Genomic DNA, 20,921 nt, shown 5'->3' with positions numbered 1-20,921 from the left:
ACTCTGAATACACAGGGCCAACAAAAATATTGAACTTTTGGGGATTGGGAAAATTACCCATGTGGTTTAGTTATTGTGTTTATTTTTTTGTCATTTTCACAGGCCTTACATACTGTAATAAAATAATTTGCATGAGTTCCCACCCTCCAAGGCACTAAACACAGGGCTTTTTTTCAGCAGGAACTAGGGGCAACTCAGTTCCAACACCTCTGGCTCAGGTCATCTGCTCACTGCTCACCATTATCACTTGGTAACACTGAAGTCCAGCTTCTACCTTTTACAAGTGATAGCTTATCTCCCAGTAGCTCCCACAGGTCAGATCTCCTGTGCAGATTCCACTGAGTGCCAGACAGGGACAAGAGAGATACAGAACAGGTGACCAGGGTTCAGTGCAGTCATGAGCAGGAAAGGGTGCGTGGTAGGCTGCACCTTCTGTGGTCTCCATTTTTTCCCTGGTGACCAGTTGTTGAAGCTCCTACTGCATGATCTCCCTTGCAAGTGACTAAAGTATAGTATAGTATGCTGGGAGGTACTACAGCCAGATAGGTGTTTCAGCTTAATATTGCAACAAAGGTAAAACATATGACAGATGGTGGAGCTTTTTAACCACTAGACATCCGTGCTATGGCCGAATGACGGCCACAGCGCGGACCTGCATTCCCGGGAGGCCGTCATATGACGGCCTCCCCTGTGCACGCTCCCTGCGCGCGCCCTGTGATCACCGAGTCACTGAGACTCGGCTGATCACCAATCCGAGTAAGGGGCCGGTCCCGGCCCCTTACCATGTGATCAGCTGTCAGCCAATGACAGCTGATCACATGCTGTAAACAGGAAGATCGGTAATCGTTTTTTTTTTTTACTCGTGCTGACAGCGCGAGTAGAGAAAAAAGCCGATCACCGGCTCAGATGTCAGGGACATCGGTCCCGAAGTGGAAGCACAACACATTCCTCATCAGTGCCACCTAAAAGTGCCACCTAACAGTGCCCACAGTGCCACCTAACAGTGCCCACCAGTGCCACCTATCAATGCCAACACTTGCCACCTATCAATGCCCACAAGTGCCACCTACCAATGCCCACCTGTAGTGCCAATCAGTGCCACCTGCCAGTGCTGCCCATCACTGCCACCCATCAGTGCCCATCACTGCCACCTAACAGTGCCCATCACTGCCGCCTCATCAACATACATCAATGAAGGAGAAAAATTACCCGTTTAAAATTTTTTATAACAAAATATAAAAAAAAAAATTTTTTTTTTTTTAAATTCAGGTTTTTACATTTTTTTAACAAAAAGTAAAAACCGCAGAGGTGATCAAATACCACCAAAAGAAAGCTCTATTTGTGGGAAAAAAATGATAAAAATTTCATTTGGGTACAGCGTTGTATGACCGCGCAATTGTCATTCAAAATGCGTTAGCGCTGAAAGCTAAAAATTGGTCTGGATAGGAGGGCGGTTTAAGTGCCCTGTAAGCAAGTGGTTAAGGAGGGGGGAGAAGATGAGGGCAGTGGAGGGAGGGGGTTGTTTACAGAGAGAAGAGCTACTATTTGATGCCATTTGGCAGGTATGTGTATGTGGTGGGCATGGTTGAGTTCCTGCACCTATTCTCTGAGGAAAAAAAGCCCTGACTAAACATATACTGTATTTAGCTCTTTAATTTATAGTGTATTTACCTTCTTTTGCGTTGAGTTCCACTTCATGGTTTCCAGTATCAATAATTTTTCCCTTTGACATTATCTGTACAGGAAAAAAAAAATGATATAAAAAAAAATATGGACCCCATGCAAGGTTATGTCATAATGTATTAGTATGTGTCGCATACTAGCACATTATGAAAGACTTACCTTAAAAAGAAGCCCTCCAGTGGCGCACTTTCACCACTGACAGGGCTTTCATCTTCACCAGGTCTTCCTTCTGGGTTCACAGGTTCCGGCCGTTTGAATGGTGCATGCGCAAGGGAGCCACGGCCGCGGCACAGGGCTCTGAAGGGACGGCATTCCGTCCCTTCGGAGCACAGTAAACTGTGATAGTACCATCGATCTATGATCCCCTCAGAGCACAGTGCGCATGCACCAGTGAGGTCACCGGCTGCAGAAGTAGTGAATATCTCCTAAACAGTGCACATTTAGGAGATAATAAAGTTTACCCATAGGTAAAATGAATATCAGCTTAACTGTAGGTAAAAGTTGCAGAAAAGCGTTTACTACCGCTTTTTAATTGTAAAAATTTTTAAATGGTGAACAACATTAAATTTATTGAACTTTCTTTCTAAGTGCTGTATTTACATTTAAGGCAGGGGTAGAGAAGGAAGCGCCACCTGAGTGTAGTATTAACAAATGATGTTTAATGACACCAGGTAAAAACACACTTACAGGATAAAAACATATAAAAGGCTCATCTGTATAGGTATGTGGTCCTCGGTGTTCCCTCTGATCCTGTGGTGGTGATGCTGCAGGGATGCTGGGCTGCAGAAGGTGGATTACCAGCCGGGAGCTCCTTCTGTGGCCATCAGGAAGAGACTAGGGGCCGGCGTGGAGCGCACGTGAAGCGTGCATGACGTCACAGGTCGTCCATCTGCTTCCGGGTTCGGTATCCAGGGTTGGGATCGTCCAGGGAGGAGGGCTAGCAGAGAGGTTGAGAGAAGGCTACGTGCTCGGAGCCACTGCTCCTTCAATAGGCCTAATAGGGAGGTGTCTGCAATGTCCTTTTATATGGCAGTGCTGTGGGATAACAGGTCCCAGCGTCTATCACAAGAAAACATCATTTGTTAATACTACACTCAGGTGGCGCTTCCTTCTCTACCCCTCTCTCATCCATCACAGAGCCAGCTCTCTGAGGAAACAGCAGCCGCCTAGCCTACCAGACTACTTTAACCATTACATTACCGGTTACCACTTAACCCTTGAACTTCCAGCCTGTCCCCTATGGACTAAGTTGCTCAGCCTTTTATATCTCCTGTTATATATGGACTTGTGTGTTTGCGCTTACAGTTACCAATACTCTATTTACATTTAAGGCAGTCATAGACCAGTGCTTAGGGCAACAGCAATATTTTTTTTTTCTCCTCTGGGAATTTGTTGAATAATTTAGTAAATCAAGTAAAGGGGCAATTATGTACTGGGGATGTTCAGAGGAGTCACAAGACTGACTATTGTTTATAGAGCAATCCCTTTTAGATTGTAAATTCTAACAAGCAAGTCCCTCTGATTCCTCCTGTATTGAATTGTATTTTTACTACACTGTCTGCCCTCATGTTGTAAAGTGCTGCGCAAGCTGTTGGCGCTATATAAATCCTGTATTATAATAATAATAATGCCACTAAACTCTTGTTTAAATATGTTCAATGTATACTTGAAGCGGAGTTCCGCTCACATATTATTATTATTTTTTTGGCATCCCCTCTGCTTGTATGCGATTAATATATAATAACGCATGTATATATTTCAATCCCGTTCCCAGTACATTTTTTTTTTTATAATTTACTTACCTTATTTTCGTCGTCCTGATCGATTCCATCTTGATTGTGGGCATGTGAAGCCTACTAGGACTCTCTTCCGGTATAAGGCGCATGCTGGCTACCCAGTATGCACCTCCTGATCTCACGCATGTACATTGTAAGCCGGGCATGGCGCACGACAGTGTGTAGATTCACCTTTGATCGTGTCATTTCCTGTTTTGAAAGAACGTAATGCTATCCTTCGGCGCTGTCCACTGACTCCTGGGAAACGATGACACACATCACCCAGGAGGCACCGCGGGATATGATGTAAATCGCCTTGGCCCAGAAGTGGCAGGTTAGAAGGGACCCCATGGCAACAATGCAGACAGAGTAAGTAAAAAAAATTTTGTCCCAAATGCTGATTGATGTAAACAATATATTATGGGTGGAACTCCGCTTTAATTAAAAAATGTGCCTTCTATTGCTTTCAACCTTCTCCGAATACCCTTTTTCTTTTTTGCAACTGTGATCTGACTTCCTGTCCTAGAGTCTGGTAAAACAAACTGGAATCAGGCTCAGAGGCCAGGGGCTATAGCAGTAGAAAGGCACCCACCGATCAGCTGGATAAGTACAGAAACAGATCACCCTGGTGGATGACGCGGGGTCTAAATACTAACCGGTGCTCACCAGAGCTCCTGATGCTGGAGATGGGTTTGGCTGCATGTTAGTACCAGATTGCAGCCCTCAGGGTTGCCCCACCAGAAGGTGCGCAAGCCGGGGTCCAATGGCAGATAAGCAGAAGTGTAGTCAGTAAACAAGCCAAAGGTCAGTAACGAATAGTCGCAGGTTGGGATTAAGCAGAAGCATAGTCGAGAAACAAGCCAAGGATCAGTAATGAGTGGTAGCGAAGATATGGATATCAGCAGGATTAACAAAAGCAAGATATTGGTTGAAGCGAGCACAATCATTTGGCAAACATGGAGTGCAGAGACATGGCTTAAATCAGGACATTAATGGGGGGAGCGAAGAGTTTAAGGTTCAAGACAAACAAGGCTCAAGACAAGTGTTTCATCAGATGAGGCGACCAGTCAGATTTTGAAACGGAAGTGACGTTCCGTCGCCACTATCTTGCTACACCCCACACTCATCCACCACAGTAAGGATGCAGTGAGAAGGGGGCAAGCGGACATCTTGTTACACCCACTGGAGTCTGGCATTTCACACTTATTTTTACCACCAAACGGAGCTTATTTAGGGAAATACAGTATTTGGAAATCCGTATGACTGTATTGATGTTGAATTGTAAAATCAGCATTGTTCTGTCAGATCAGCAAATCTGTGAGATCAGCAGGCTTGCTGCTGCTTTTACAATTCAACAACAAAACCGTCCGATGGATTTAAAAGCACTGAATGTCACTATATAAGCTCCGTTTTTAGTGGTTAAAATAAGTGTGAAATGCCAGACCCGGTGGGTGTAACAAGATGACCGCTTGCCACCTTCTCACTTTATTCTTACTGTGGACGGGTGCGGGTTGTAGCAAGATGGCGGAGACGAAAGTCACTTCCGTTACAAATTCTGACAGGTCGTTGAATCTGACGAATCGCCGGATCATTCAAGGAATTGCCCAGGGAGCTGTCCAGCATTTCAAGTGGCTCAGCAAGAAGAGTTACTGCCAGATCCAGGCCCTGACATCTGGCTACGTTTGCTCTCCATGGGCCCGCTGCACGTCAGAACATAGCCACCCTACATCTCAGATAGATTAAGGACTATAGGATTTGTAGTGCTCATAGAGCAGTATACAGAAAAAATAGAAAAAGATTGCCCCAGGGATTGTATGGGGGGGGGGGTTGGGGGAAAGAATAATAAATATGTGGTTTGATGTAACACGGGTAACAAAAATAGTAAAAATATATACTTTATTCAAAAAATTTTACATGAAATATATAGTTAAAAGACAATGACGAACATCTCATACAGTTGATTTCCTATATCATGTTGCAGGGGACTCTACGTTAGAGAAACACACACAAACATGATATTCAAGAAACCCAACATGTTTCGGATTATTATTAGTACAATTCCTTCTTCAGGGGTTTCCTGTGAGGATATATTGTATGATCTAAAAAAATACATAAATAGAACAGTCATTTTACAAGGATGTATGAAAATATATGAAATAGAGTATAAGTAGTGGGGACAGGAGCTTGGGGGGGGAGAGAAAAGGAAAAAATCAGCTATAATCAAAGGACTTACTAGTTCAAAAAAACAGTAATCGTATCCTAGACAGATGATAATTTGATGGCTTATCGAATGCCGCACCAAGTTCCAATCTCCATGATACCAGTCAAAAATGCCTTTGGGGGAGTAGAACGCTATGTGGGCCCATATATGTAGTACTAAGAGCTACAGATTAGAAATTATATGAAGCTTCTCCAATGTCTGAAAGATTGCCTGAAAGGACCATATAAGGGTCATAAAGTAATGGGATAAACAATGATGGAATATACCAAAAGAAATCAGGTAGCAAGTGACTTGAATGAAACACTGTGTAAGGCCAAACAGAGACTAGTGCAATGGGATACACAGTCCGGCTGAGGGCTATATTTACACATTAAACCACCTAGATGCCCATGACATAAATGGTTAATTATAAAGGTTGAATAAAAACCAAAGGTAAACAGTTACAAAGTCAGGCAGCAAAGTCGGTACTTAGTGGATGATTGAATCTGCGATAAAAACTCTCTATTCCTAGATGTGGAGTCTAGGTGTGCAACAGGGAAGTGTTGCCACCTGGAAACTTAAATAGCAGATGGTCAGGGAGAGTCCTGCCTCAAGGGGCGAAGAATGCCGCTTGTAATAGTAATGTGCTGGGGGCCGCACCGAGCTCAGCAACGTGTCTCCGACAGCTGACTGAAGTGTCAGCAAAAAGACATAGTTCGCTGGGTACTGTTCCCCCTGCGCGGCGGCATCTGGCGTCACCGTGTCGGAGGGTGCGATGACGTCGGAGCGCCTCCGACATGGGAGGAGAGGGCATAGCCGGAGCCGGCCTAAGAGACGGCCGTATCGCGCATGTGCGAGCGGCGGTCAAGGCCGGACCTCAGCCCACAGTGAGGCCCCAAACCGGAAGGTGTGGGGCCTCCCCATGCCGGGGGACACCAGAAGGCCCCGGACATCTATCCACCAGGGCCCCGGATGATCGATGCTCACCAATAGGGAAGCAAAAACATGGCCTGATATAGGAGATCGGAAGTGGAACTGAAAAACATAGAATATTAATTAATTACATATCCGTCACAATGCATTGATATATTAAGTACCAACCGCATAAATTGTACAATATAAATAGCATAGGTAGAACTCATATAACATAAATGCTGGATCCTGAAATTTTCAAAATTAATAATGGAAAAACAATACAGAGCAAACAGCATATAATCATTGATAAGAATATGGAGTATACATAACTCCAAGTCATCTTTATAATAACAGAATAATAGTCATTAAAAGGAATATGGAGTGTATATAACTGCGACTCATCTATATAACAGGATAATATTCGTTGATAAGAATATGGAGTATACATAGCTACAAGTCACCTTCATAGCCCCCTGATGTGAAGCCCTGTAGGAAAGGTTTGAAACTCAATATTTCATTCAGGCCTTTGGGTGAGGTGGCGTTAAGGTTCAAGATCCACCTCATTTCCCATTGGAGGAGTAATTTATTGAGGTCACCTCCTCTGGGAGTTTGGTGGAGTCGGTCCAGTACCAAGACTGATACCTTCGGAAAATGTTCACTATGGACTAACGCTGCATGGCGACCCAAAGGAAAGTCTGGGTTTTTGGTTTTCATGACTGCTATGTGGCGATATAAACGCTTGCACAATTTTTGGATGGTTTTTCCCACATAATAACAACCGCATTCACATTGTAGTAAATACACCACAAATGTGGTCTGGCAGTTGGCATAGTGTTTTGGGGGAGAAAATCCATCCGTTGGGAAGACGTGGATTTTTATCTGTGTTAATGTACCGGCAATAGCCACAGGGAACAGTGCCAAGAGTATTACAAGGGTCACCACGAGTAAGTCCCTTAAATTCGCTTTTAACTAAGCGGTCACCTACTGACGTATTGCGTCTGAAGGTGACCAAAGGATTTGGAGATACAAAAGGGCCCACTATTGGATCGTAGGTAAGAACATGCCAATACTTGGTCAAAATTTGTCTTAGCTGTGTAAGTTCGTTTGAAAAGGTAGTAATTACCCTAGTATAGGAGTTCGTGCTAGGAGTAGATTTATTCTGTGATCGTAACAGATCTTGTCTATCACGATTATTTGCTTTGTTAAAAGCTCTTTTTAAGCATCTATGGCTATAGCCTCTGTCCAAAAGGCGATTTTTAAGGGCCCTGGCTTCTCGAAGAAAGCCATCATTGTTGGAGCAATTAAGTTTGATCCTTAAAAATTGACTGAAGGGGATGGAATTAATTAATGGTCTTGGGTGAAAACTATCAGAATGCAAAATAGTATTGCCTGATGTGGGTTTACGATGAAGTTTACAAGCTAATGAGTTATTGGAGTCCTTGAAGATCTCAACCTCTAGAAATGTTATAGATGATGTGTGATCATATAGCATCGTAAAATTTAAATTGAATCAGTTACAATTCAGAATGGTTAGAAAGGCATTAAGTAAATCAATTGGTCCCTCCCATAAGACGAAGATGTCATCGATGTACCTGCGCCACATAGAGAGGTCCTCGTCATCGAATAGGGTTCTCTCCCATTCCCCCAGGTACAGATTGGCATAGCCAGGGGCACAACAGGTGCCCATGGCCACGCCCTGTACCTGGAGGAAATATTGTCCATGGAAGCTGAAGACATTATGTCGAAGTATAAAATCTAGTGCCAGCAATATGAATTCATTAAATGCTTTCTCTAGAGAGGTAATTTGAGATAACATTTTTAGAATGCAAGTTAACCCCTTGTTGTGCGGTATGGAGCTGTAGAGTGTTTCTACGTCGATGGAGACCAAAATAGTATGATCCGTCACCTAGATGATTTGAAGTAGGTGTATCGTGTCTCTTACATATGAGCGTAGGGAAGACACTAGTGGTCTAAGGTGTTAATCCACTACTTTCGAAAGGTTTTCGGTAATGGATTCATTGCCCGACACAATGGGTCTGCCTGGAGGATCCATTTTGTTTTTATGGATCTTTGGGAGAGAGTAAAATGTAGGGATGACTGGGAATGAAGTAGGAATAAATTTCCATAATTGATTGGAGATTATATTGTTGTTAAGTGCCCTGTCAACGAGGATGTAGAACTCCTCGTTGAACAGAGTAATTGTTTCAAGTTTAATGGGTCTGTACCAATCGGTGTTGTTAAGTATTTTCATACACATCGATATATAATTGGCATTGTTCATCAGTACAATATTTCCACCCTTATCTGAAGGTCTGATGACCACATTCGGGTTATTTGATAACGCGTTAAGGGCTGTTTTTTCATTTAGTTGTTAAATTATCAGGTAAACTTGTAGTTATACTCATACTTTTTATATCCTGAGTAATCAGTTTTAAAAAATTGGATATGCTATGATTAGAGCTCGAGGAGGGATAGAGATCAGATTTTTTCTTTAATTTCGAGGGTGTTTGACCGGTCGTTGTAGAGTTGGTGGATTGGTTTAAAAGAGATTCTAAATCGATGACATCGATAAGGTCTCGAGTGACGCTCTCTTCTAGGAGTGCATTTAGATTAGCTAGTGCTTGACGCTCATTAAGAGATTGAAAGGTAATTGAATCTACATCTGCCTTGTCAAACAGACTCTTGTAATTGAAACTTCCATGTAAATAAATGTAAATCCTTTATTGTTTCGAATTTATCAATTTTGCGATTTGGACAAAATGTGAGTTCCCTAGAAAGTACGCAAATTTCGTCCACTGTAAGGGGGTAAGAGGAAAGATTGATAATGTTATATTAAGGTACTGTTTAGGATGTAGTGTGTTCTACACTGGAGGGGTCAGAGGGGAGCCTGAGTTTTTTGGCTGAAATAAACTAGGAATTCTGACATTGGTAAGGGGAGCAGTTTCTTTTATACTGGACCTAGAATGAACTGTGGCAGAATTACTGTCATATGTTTGTGGGGTAGACGTTGGTGTTTTGGTGGGAGTTTTGCATGTACGATTACCCTAGCTACGTTTGGGTCTCCCCTCAGAGCTATCTCTATCCCTATGTCTTTTTGGTTTTCTTGTGCGTTTAGTTTGTTTAGAAAAAGATTGCAACATACTAGAAGCAATAGATGAAGTATCAGAAAAATCTGATTGATGACTGTTTTGTACATGATAGCGTAAGTAAGTCACTTGCTACCTGATTTCTTTTGGTATATTCCATCATTGTTTATCCCATTACTTTATGACCCTTAAATGGTCACTGAGCTGTTCCTTGTGGACTCCGTGGCCTGGCATATCCGATGTGTCCTTGATGCGATGCTAAGCTCTATTAGACACATTGGAGAAGCTTCATGTAATTTCTAATCTGTAGCTCTTAGCGGCATTCGACAAGCCATCAAATTATCATTCGTCTAGGATACGGTTGCTGTTTTTTGAACTAGTAAGTCCTTTGATTATAGCTGATGTTTTCCTTTTCTCTCCCCCCAAGCTCCTATCCCCACTACTTATACTCTATTTCATATATTTTCATATATCCTTGTAAAATGACTGTTATGTTCTATTTATGCATTTTTTTTAGATCATAAAATATATCCTCACAGGAAACCCCCGAAGAAGGAATTGTACTAATAATAATCCGAAACATGTTGGGTTTCTTGAATATCATGTTTGTGTGTGTTTCTCTACCGTAGAGTCCCCTGCAACATGATATAGGAAATCAACTGTATGAGCTGTTCGTCATTGTCTTTTAACTATATATTTCATGTAAAATTTTTTGAATAAAGTATATATTTTTACTATTTTCGTTACCCGTGTTACATCAAACCACATATTTATTACTCTTCTCCCCACCCCACCCCCGATACAATCCCTGGGGCAATCTTTTTCTATTTTTTCCATAATATATCGGGGATGAGGTGAGGGGCTTCATACACATTATATTTACTTTTATTTTGATTTGGTAGTTTGACATTTTTTTTTTTATAGAGCAGTATACAGGGCTACAACCAGTGTGCATTTCTCATTCAGAACACCAGGAAGTGAGCAGAAAAGGATAGCTTAAGGACATTATTGAGGACGTTGCTAAGGAGGCAGAAATGCACAGTAAAAAACAATGTATAGAACAATAGATTGCAGGGTCATTAAAAAAAAGGATGTGTATGGGTCTGTACAGTTAAAAAGTAGATGTAATTAAAAGGCAGTAGGCTGTTTGTAACATTCTGACAATCCGCTTAGGAAGAGAACAGCTAGAATCAGTACTGACTTAATACCTGTCAGAAAAAATACAATAAATAACAAAAACTGAACCTGGAGGAACCCTGGCATGTACCTGTTATGAGCACTAGGAAGCAGTTCTGTGCATATGATAATCTAGCCCAAAGGTGGGATTAATGTGCCTATATCCCATTAATGATGCTGTATTCCCAATAAGAACAAAATAATGTAGTGGAAAATTTGGCCTCAATTAATCACACACTTCACTTTTTCTGTATTTATTCTCCATGGACCTGTGTTATGTCCATTCAGTATTTCTTTGATTTCTGAGAATGATGGGGGTAAAACTAAGGAAATCCTGTGAGGCCAGAACAAGAGTGTATACTCACCAGGTGATGGAATACAGCATGGCTCATGTTTGCAACTCCTTCTGGGGTCAGAGTGTAGTGTACTGTGAGGTTCTCCTGCTCCTCACACTTCAGAGTGCGGAATATGGGCTGTATCTTTAGGTAACTTTTGCTTCTGGAGTAGAAATTGTTTATGCTTCTGGAATCCTCTTCATATGTGGGGAACAACGAAGAATGACTGTAGCATTGTCGATCTCTTTTCTTGTGGGAGACCTGTAACAACAGTGAAAACAATTCCCATCACCACTGTTCACAAAAAATTGTATTTTAAAGGGAATGAATGTGTTTTTTTTTTTTTTTTTATTTTATTTTATATTTTTTTCTCCATTGGTCAGTGTGACAATACAGAGGTCTGATGAACTTCAAACTGAGTAAAGAGATGAGCCCTACTAAAAAATGCACCCCATTTTTTCCAAAATTCACAAGTCAGCAACAAAATCATCAGACTGGACATTCATCTTAAAACACAAAGCAGGCTACCATGAATCACATTACAACATTGTAGACACGTCATCCTTTACAACATTCAAGACACAGCATCCTTGACAGGACCCAGATCATTAATATCACTTTAAGAAATATTCTGTGAATGAGTTTAAAGTCTTGTTTTTTTCTGTGTTTAAAAATAACAAACATGTTATACTTACCTGCTCTGTGTAGTGGTTTTGCACAGAGCAGCCCGGATCCTCCTCTTCTCGGGTCAATCACCGGCGTTCCAACAGAGTGCCCCCACAGCAAGCAGCTTGCTATGGGGCACCTGAGCTGAGCAGCTGATCTGTGCGTCCATTCTGTATGTAGAAGACCCCCCCAGCACCACCCTAATTAATTTCCTGGCCCCTTCTCTCTCCAGCAATGTCCACGATCCCCTCAGCCATCCAGGACACTCCTCCTGATTGGCTGATTGACTTTGATTGACAGCTGCTGGAGCCAATGGCGCCCCTGCTCTGTCACAGCCAATCAGGGGAGAGAGGGGAGGGGCCAGGTCTGGGCTCTGTGTCTGAATGGATACACGGAGCTCTGACTCGGCTTGGGTGCCCCCTGTAGCAAGCTGCAAGGAGGGAGGGGCTAGGAGCAGCGAAGAGGGACCAGAGAAGAGGAGGATCCGGGCTGCTCTGTGCAAAACCTGCACAGAGGAGGTAAGTATAACATGTTTGTTATTTAAAAAAAAACAAAAACGGGCGTTTACAATCACTTTAATGAGAGAACGCTAATGCCAAAAAACGTGGGAAAAATGCGCAATAATGCAAATGTAAAAACGCGGCTAAATGGGAAAAATGGGCGGTTTTAGCACTGATGTAGCAATAGATTGTTACCACAACATATATGTACAAAAAGGGAGGAGAGGAAATACATAATTGTAATGCTATTAACTATTCCTCAACACCCTACTGCAGCCAGGTGATGAGTATGCTTGCTGCGACTTCTCAACGCAGGTGCGTTTTCATGGGTCAGAGCCCACTTCTTCAGGAGTAAAACTACAGCAAAAGCTCTAAAATGAAAAGTATATAAGCATCAATTCCAATCTTTTAAACATTTATACATAACATAAATCACCTCAGAGCTGCATAAGTGCTGCCGGCACTGGGGAGCTACAGTTCATTGAGGGAACCATGAATGCCAACATGTACTGTGACATACTGAAGCAGAGCATGATACATGTATGTATTCCATCATAACGAACCCAAACAGACCTCCAAGATGACCACTGCCTTGTTAAAGAAGCTGAGGGTAAAGGTGATGGACTGGCTAAGCATGTCTCCAGACCTAAACCCTATGAGCATCTGTGGGGCATCCTCAAACAGAAGGTGGAGGAGCGCAAGGTCTCTAACATCCACCAGCTCCATGATGTCGTCATGGAGGGGTGGAAGAGGACTCCAGTGGCAACCTGTGAAGCTCTGGTGAACTCCATGCCCAAGAGGCTTAAGGCAGTGCTGGAAAATAATGGTGGCCACACAAAATATTGACACTTTGGGCCCAATTTGGACATTTTCACTTAGGGGTGTACTCACTCTTGTTGCCAGCGGTTTAGACATTAAGAGCCCTTGCACACTGGGGCGGTTTGCAGGCGCTATTGCGCTAATAATAGCGCCTGCAAACCGCCCCGAAAGTGCCGCTGCTGTCATCCCAGGGCTTGCACACTGGAGCGATGCGCTGGCAGGACGGTAAAAAAAAAGTCCTGCCAGCAGCATCTTCGGAGCGGTGAAGGAGCGGTGTGTATACCGCTCCTTTACCGCTCCTGCCCATTGAAATCAATGGGACGGCGCGGCTATACCGCCGGCAATGCGCCTCTGCAGAGGCGCTTTGCGGTGGTATTTAACCCTTTCTCGGCCGCTAGCGGGGGGGTAATACCCCCCCGCTAGCGGCCGCATACCGACGGTAAAACGCCACTAATAATAGCGGCGTTTTACCGCCGACGCCGCCCCCCGCCCCAGTGTGCAAGGGCTCTTATGGTTGTGCGTTGAGTTATTTCGAGGGGACAGTTAATTTACACTGTTATACAAGCTGCACACTCACTACTTTACATTGTAGCAAAGTGTCATTTCTTCAGTGTTGTCATATGAAAAGATATAATAAAATATTTACAGAAATGTGAGGGGTGTGCTTACTTTTGTGAGATACTGTTTATACATTGTTTTTAATCTTTGTAACAAAATTTTTTTTGACATTTTATCCTTAAGGTACCAGTAAAGTCCTTGAGTTAGCTGTTAGGGTTTTTTGTGCATGAAGGGATGGTACTGACATTCAATGAGAAATGTACATTGTGCTGGCAGCTGTAGAAATATGAAATCCTCTGCCCCGCCCCCACCATACCCCCACAGCAGCAATCTTCCAGTACAGTTGGGGTTAATACAGTTGCTAAACCTGTCATAAGCATTTAAGAGTGCTGACTATGCCTGCCCTTTCTGACCCAATCCTCTCTTCATGGAAGCTGTATTATAGCTTCCATTAATGAAAAGCAACTGTGAATAGAGGAGGCAGACCATTCATTCACCACCACTCATCCTCCATTCATATTGCTGACATATTTTATACGCTTTTACATTCCTGTCTGCATGGCTGTGACATTTCCTAAAGGTCAAAATTGTTACAGTAGATAAAATGAAGATGCGGAGACCTGTTTCCTTTAAAGCATAGCAGCAGCTAGTGGGGTATCATCCACGTGTGCAGGGTGTTCACTGCACACATGCCCCCAATGGGGGGGGGCCCACTGTGCCCCACACTGCACACATGGATGATTGTCCCTTGACAGCCAGGGATGATCAGTGCAGGGGGGACAGTTGCGAGCACCGATATCCCTGCATGGCTTTTCAGACACCCGATTTTCCTCCTCTCCCTCCCACGGCTGTAAAATGCCATACGTCCCCCAATGTCCGTGATATCCTCCTCATCCTCCAGCTCCGTGTTCTATGGCCCCCTGTCCTCCTCCTTCACCCCGCTGTGTGCTTCTCCTCCACCCCTCCTCGTCCCCCTGCAGCCGACTCCCTCCTCTCCTCTCCCGCCGGCTTCTGGGGGGATGTGTCAGGATGGAGAGGGGAGGAAAGGGCCAGTAAATATGTCATTAACCGGCCCCTTCCTTTTCCGAATAGGACATAGAGAGTGATCGCTACCGATCACTCCAGTGTCCTGTAATAACTGAGCATAGTAAACGGTTTGTTCTGTTTCAGTTTATGAATGAACGGGAGTGGCTGTCTCTTGTTCATTCATCTTCAATGCTGAGGCTGCTGAGAAAGGGACTGGGGTATCTCTGTCCTCAGCCCCTTTCTCTGTCTCAAAGGGAAGATGTCAGTGCATACTAGCACATTATGACATCAACCTGCAGGGAGACCACCTTTTCATTTTTTTTTTGCTGAGTTCAATACTGCTTTAATGGATTTAGAAACATGAATGTCTGGCTTGCGAGGATTTGTAGAGCAGAGATACTTATTTATTTATTTTGGAGGGAACAATAGTAACTTGTCAATTTGGCTATTTCTCCCCAAACAGTGCTCGCTAAAACTTGCCCACCAATCCGAGTGAAAGCAGATGAACTGGATGACTGTGATTTTGTATCTATGGGAATCCTTACATTGTAACAACAGAAATAGTGTCTCTAAAATTATAATGAGCTAGTGAGCCTATATTAGATACAGAAAGTGGAGGTCTACTTTAGAAAGTTACTGCTGAATTAAAGTGCGGAAACCCAGCTGTTCTGCCTACACAAAGGTAACCGTACAAGATTATGGCTGAGGGTTTAGGGAGAGCTCAATAAAAATTCTACATATTCAGAAAGGTTTGTCAGAAAGATTAGAACATCTTCAACCCTATGGATATGGACATCGCCCCTCTTGCTGAACTGGGGTGCCCATCATATTGTACTCTAATGCCCCGTACACACGATTGGACTTTCCAACAACAAAACCGTGGAATTTTGTTAGAAGGTTGTTGGCTCCAACTTTTCTTGCATACACACGGTCACACAAATGTTGCCCAACAATTACAAACGTGGGAACGTGGTGATGTACAAGACGTACTACGAGCTGAGAAAAAGGAAGCCAGTAGCCAGTGCTGCTCTTCTGCTTGATTCCGAGCATGCGTAAACTTTTGTGCGTCGGACTTGTGTACACATGATCGGAAATTCCAACAACAAAGTTTTGTTGGCGGAAAATTTGAGAACCTGCTAGCCAACATTTGTTGGCGGAAAGTCGGACAACAAATGTTTGATGGGGCATACACACGGTCGGACTTTCAGCCAACAAGCTCACATCCAACATTTGTTGTCCGAAAATCCGGTCGTGTGTACGGGGCATTATTCTTCAACACAAGGATGGTACCTATCAGGTAATGGCGCAATTGAGGGTATTTATTTTCCAGATATTTATGTGAAAATCTGATTCTGGAGATTTCAGTAAAATGTCACCATTGTGGCAAAATGCACTGATGTCAATAAAGAAAAGGTGAAATGAAGGTAGTTATTAAGTGAAGCCATAGGCATGTGCAGGTGGTGTGCCAGGTGTGCATGGGTACACCCTAATTACTATGTGCATTTCTGATTCCCTCTACTTCCCGTTCTCCCCCCCACCCCTTGTTGGCCATCCACCTCGCACTGCTGCTTACTTCCCTCCTCTCCTCTTCCCCCAGCTGCTACGGGGATGTTTCAGGATGGAGAGAGGGGGAAGGGGCTAGTAAATATGTAATTTACTGTCCCCTTCCTTTTCTAAATGAACACACTCGCCCACTGTGTCCATTCATTCAACTGTGTTTACTATGCTTCAGTTTGTGAATGAACAGGAAGCCACTCAGCACAGAGCATCCCATTCATTCACTGCCCCATGTAGCTGAGGCTGCAGAGAAAGGCATGTATGTTTGAGGTTGGTGTACACCCTAATGCAATAGCTGTGCACAGGTATGACTGAAGCTAAAAACAAGCTAAAAATAAGACCACAAAAATTGGCACAAGGGACAGTCGGTAAGATGTTTCCCTTGTTCTGGTTGCTCTTCTTTTAGTTGAAATCCTCCTCTGTCCCTGTCCTCATTCCTTCACCCTTTCCACTGTAATCTTCCAGTGCAGTGGTGGTTATTACAACTAAACATCTGTCACACATTCAAAGAATATTAAATTAAATTAAATTAAATACCCCTTCTCTCCATAAAAAACAAACACCTTCTAAATAAAGAAATAAAGAGTAGTTTTTTTTTTTTTTTTAAGCAAATTGCAAAATTTACTAAAGCAGCTGAATGAGCATAATCAAGCATTTTTGTTTTTCTGTGATTTTGCTGTGAAATTTGTTTAGCTCATCCCTCCCTATAACTCTGTATTGTCAAATGAACAGCCTGCTACCAGTTGGCCAATAAGGTAACACAAGTGTTTGGGATCAGCCACAGGCAGCAGTCTGCACAAATCAATAAGAGACTGAGAGATGCCACAAACGGTCTGCATAATGAGATGCGTTTATTGAAACTGTCATTAAGTGCACCAACGCTTCCTAAAGAGCCCCAACGATAGTCCGCAGAACAGCATAAAAGTCTGCTCCTCCCATATAACCATCATGCAAATCGCCGATGTTCCCTTCTCCCCGTTCCTTCATTTAAATGGACAGTGCACATCTAGTCAGTCTAATCCTAGCATAGTAACTATTAATGCACTTTGACAGGTTATTCCTGTGTTTGGTAAATCAAGCTTTATTACTTTTCGCTGCTGCACTTTAGGTGACCTTGCTACTGTTTATGCTAATCTGAGTGCCAAGTGTCATCTTATTGCTAGTCCTTATTGCTAATCACCATGTATGCTAGATGGGGCTATTACAATTTGTTAATCCATTTCTATTCGTTACCAGCCATATTAGGTGACAATATTATAATTTTCCCCAACTAACTAGATCCGTGCCTTTTTTTTTAATATAGTACTACTACTGGGTACTCAATATAACTTTCAGTGATTTTCTGTGACATTGCATGTTTTTTACACTCAACCTAGTGTGTCAGAGGGGCTGAAGTTCTTAAAGATGCTGAGGCACAGAGCAGAAGGCCCAGCCTAACCGCAACCCTGCGGGGGTAGCGCTACACTTACTAGAATACAGCCAGAATCTATTGAGTACTGTTCTTTATACTTTTTTTTTTTTTTTTTTTAATCACGGTCAGTACTCCATTGTTTCTGTCACAAGTGCACTAATAGGGCTACAATCACCTTAACCTCCCTGGCGGTTTTCCCGAGTGTGGCTCGGGGTTAAAATTCAGTACCATTAGTGGTAACCCCGAGCCACACTCGGGATCGCATTGCAGGATCCTGGGGAGGCGTTACTTACCTTGTCCCCGGGATCCTGCGATGTCCCCCGCAGTGTCCGAGGGCTCCGTCCTCCTCCGAAGCCTCTCCGTGCCAGGCTCCGTTCCCTGCGAGCAGCGCGACGCACGGGGGCTGAGCCTGGCGGCAAATTCAAAAAAATGTCAAAATCATAACACATACAGTACTGTAATCTTACAGATTACAGTACTGTATGAAATGATTTCACATCCCTTTTGTCCCCAGTGCTTTGGCCCATGCCCTGCATGCAGTTTTACATGATATACACTGTTCTTTCTGCCTGGAAACTGGAGATTGTCCATAGCAACCAAAAAGTGTCCCTTTACGTCAAAAGTGGCTTTAGACCAGCTAGAAAACAGCGATAGTAAATTAGAACACTTGCAGAATTGAGCGATAGTGAATTGTGGGGAAATTTATTTTATTACTATTTTTTTTAATTATTTATTTTTATTTATTATATTATAATTTATGTTTTTGTGTTTCAAACTTTATCATACCCGGGATATCTACTAGACTCTGGTTTGGACAGATTTAAGTGTGTTATTGTTAAGATTTACAGACCTACAATATAAAACGCCAAATTTCCATGCAAAATAATTGTACCGCTTTCAGCACCTAAAATCCGAAATAATCATACCGCCAGGGAGGTTAAGCGAGGTAGAATAATGCTGGAACCCTCATGGCTTCCTTGTCTCCTCTGCCTAGAGAAGCATCCACTTCACAAATCAATGAAAATGAGGATCTCTAAACATTCCAAATTCACTTCTAGCACCACATTGACACTGTCAGAAAAACAATCCTAATTTATCAGCTTGTCACAACCAATTCTTTTATAGGAATTTTGTATTAATTTCTTAGTTACATAGCTACATAGTAGGTGAGGTTGAAAAAAGACTCAAGTCCAACCTGTGATTTGCAGAGCAAATACTCCTAAGCTTCTTCCCAACTTGTTCTTACCCTTAGCGTTATGGAATTCTGGTAGAATGGCGTGGTATCAATAGAGAAATCTGCTGTACCATCGGGCCCTGTGGTGTAGGTGTAGTTTATTCCATCAGAACCCACATATAGTGTCACTGTCTCATTAGAAATGGGCTTTCCTGCAGCATCTTCCAGGAACACCTGTGAAAAGGCAAAAGATATATTTTTATCCAGCTGCTATGGAAGTGGCAGGCAACAAGTGCTAGACAGCCAAACTAAATCAAAGGAAAATTTCATGACATTGTGAAGGCATCATGGGGCAGTATATTGCTGCACCTTCCAAAGGACCTGTATGGATAGGCTCGTAATTTCATCTGAAATTGCTTTTCTTTTTATACAAGTCAATGGGAATACAAAAGCAGCTCAAAGAAGGTTGATGCATCTTAAAGAGGTCAAATTCAGCTCATAAGAAGGTTAACTGCTGCACAAATGCCCCTGTCAATAAACTGAATGATCTCAGAAGTTTCTCAAACTGATCTGAAATGCACCTGAAAGCACACTTTGTTTTTGTCCATTAATCCTAGGCCATTGACACAGGTTGTGGTCTATACAACAAATATGAAGGTCACTAGTTCTCTGTTCCAGACTGCGACTTAATACACTGAAGTAGGAGAATAGCCAGGCAACTAGTGTTTTCGCAGGGGAGCAAAATCAACCCTCATATTACCCTCTCTACTTTTTTTCCTTGACTATCTGGAACAAATCCTAGGTGTTGTTCCTTTTTATACTTCTACTGAATGCTTACAGTATCTCCCTGCTAGACTTTCTGTTTGAGCAGTTTGAGATTTTGTTTCATCATCTTAGCTCACCTGTCCATACACGGGAAGGCCTCTCTTAAAGCGGGAGTCCAGCTGTCGGAACGACACTTTTGTGATTATCTTTTTTATCTCGGAAGAGGCCTCACCTCTCATTTCCACACCTAAAAGAGATAACATTGATAGCATGTCAGTTGGCCTTTTTTTTTCTATCTATTATTTTTCTTTGTTGCCTCCTCTTACCTGTTCCATCTTCCGTTATCTTTGCGGTAGCAGTGAGTTTCGACTCATAATTAGTACGTCTTAACTGGAAAAGTTTTGTCTTTACCACTTCAGAAAAGCAGCCTTTGTTATCAGTCTGAAAAAGAAAAGCATCCATGAGATATTCTAATATTTCCTTCAGATTATGTGATATCAGCTGGTCTGTACATGATGAACATGGTGTTGGTGAACAACCCTATCAAAAGATATCTCCATAGGCTGAGCAGTGAGGTAGTGTTTATTTTCATCTGTAGCTTTGTCAAATCTTCTCAGAAGTGAATAACCTATTTTAAAATAGTCAGTGCTGTCTCCTGTGATAAGCATTGCCTTATTCATCTCCTGTACCATAAAGTGATGTGTACACGTTCTTATATTTTGCAAAAAGAATAAACTGTTAATTTAGCAGGCGTCTTTAAATTCTAATATTTAAAGTCAGATAATGATACAAAACACATCAGTTGCTAACTAGTCAGCTCAGATTAAAAAAATGTGAATACTGTTTAATACATCTGGCTCATTCTAGTCTTAAAGGTAATGTACAGTAATTTTGTACATTTTTATGTATTTTGGTCAAGATTAAAAAAATTACATTTAAAAGTATTTTCTTTTTTTTTTAATCAGTAAATATGAATAATGCATATGAGGGTCAGGCACCTTCCACATCTCCTACATCTTTATATGTTTTGCTGAAAAAAAATTCTGCAGGTTACAAAACTCAGTAACTCGAGTTGAATTTGAGTCGAAGCAGAGACTCCCTCTTCTCCCTCCTGCTGTGTGTGATGGCTCCATCCAAGGTTTCAATTGGAAAGATGGAGCCTGAAGGCAAGCGGGTTCTGCTGTGAATTCCTTTTTTTCAAAACACCCTATGATTAGTATGCCATGGGCACACCCTATAATACATACTTTGTAAAATGTGTAAAAAAAAAAGTAA

The 20,921-nt window shown here is 42.4% G+C and overlaps 1 protein-coding gene across 2 annotated transcripts in view; it reads right to left on the bottom strand.

Annotated features, from left to right (window-relative positions):
* Positions 1 to 20,921, bottom strand: part of LOC141105863 (alpha-2-macroglobulin-like) — a 127,175-nt gene that overhangs the window by 71,705 nt on the left and 34,549 nt on the right. For both annotated transcript variants that reach the window (XM_073596016.1, XM_073596017.1), the window contains exons 9-13: positions 19,973 to 20,087; positions 19,784 to 19,893; positions 18,954 to 19,115; positions 11,201 to 11,431; positions 1,672 to 1,735 (exon numbers count right to left, since the gene is read on the bottom strand). In XM_073596016.1, coding sequence (XP_073452117.1) covers positions 1,672 to 1,735; positions 11,201 to 11,431; positions 18,954 to 19,115; positions 19,784 to 19,893; positions 19,973 to 20,087 — 682 coding nt within the window. The remainder of the gene's footprint in view (positions 1 to 1,671; positions 1,736 to 11,200; positions 11,432 to 18,953; positions 19,116 to 19,783; positions 19,894 to 19,972; positions 20,088 to 20,921) is intronic.

Source organism: Aquarana catesbeiana, linkage group LG08 (assembly GCF_042186555.1).
Source record: "Aquarana catesbeiana isolate 2022-GZ linkage group LG08, ASM4218655v1, whole genome shotgun sequence".
Lineage (NCBI taxonomy): Eukaryota > Metazoa > Chordata > Amphibia > Anura > Ranidae > Aquarana > Aquarana catesbeiana.
The sequence above is the reverse complement of the archived record's forward strand: the minus strand, read 5'-3'. Positions and strand labels throughout refer to the sequence as shown.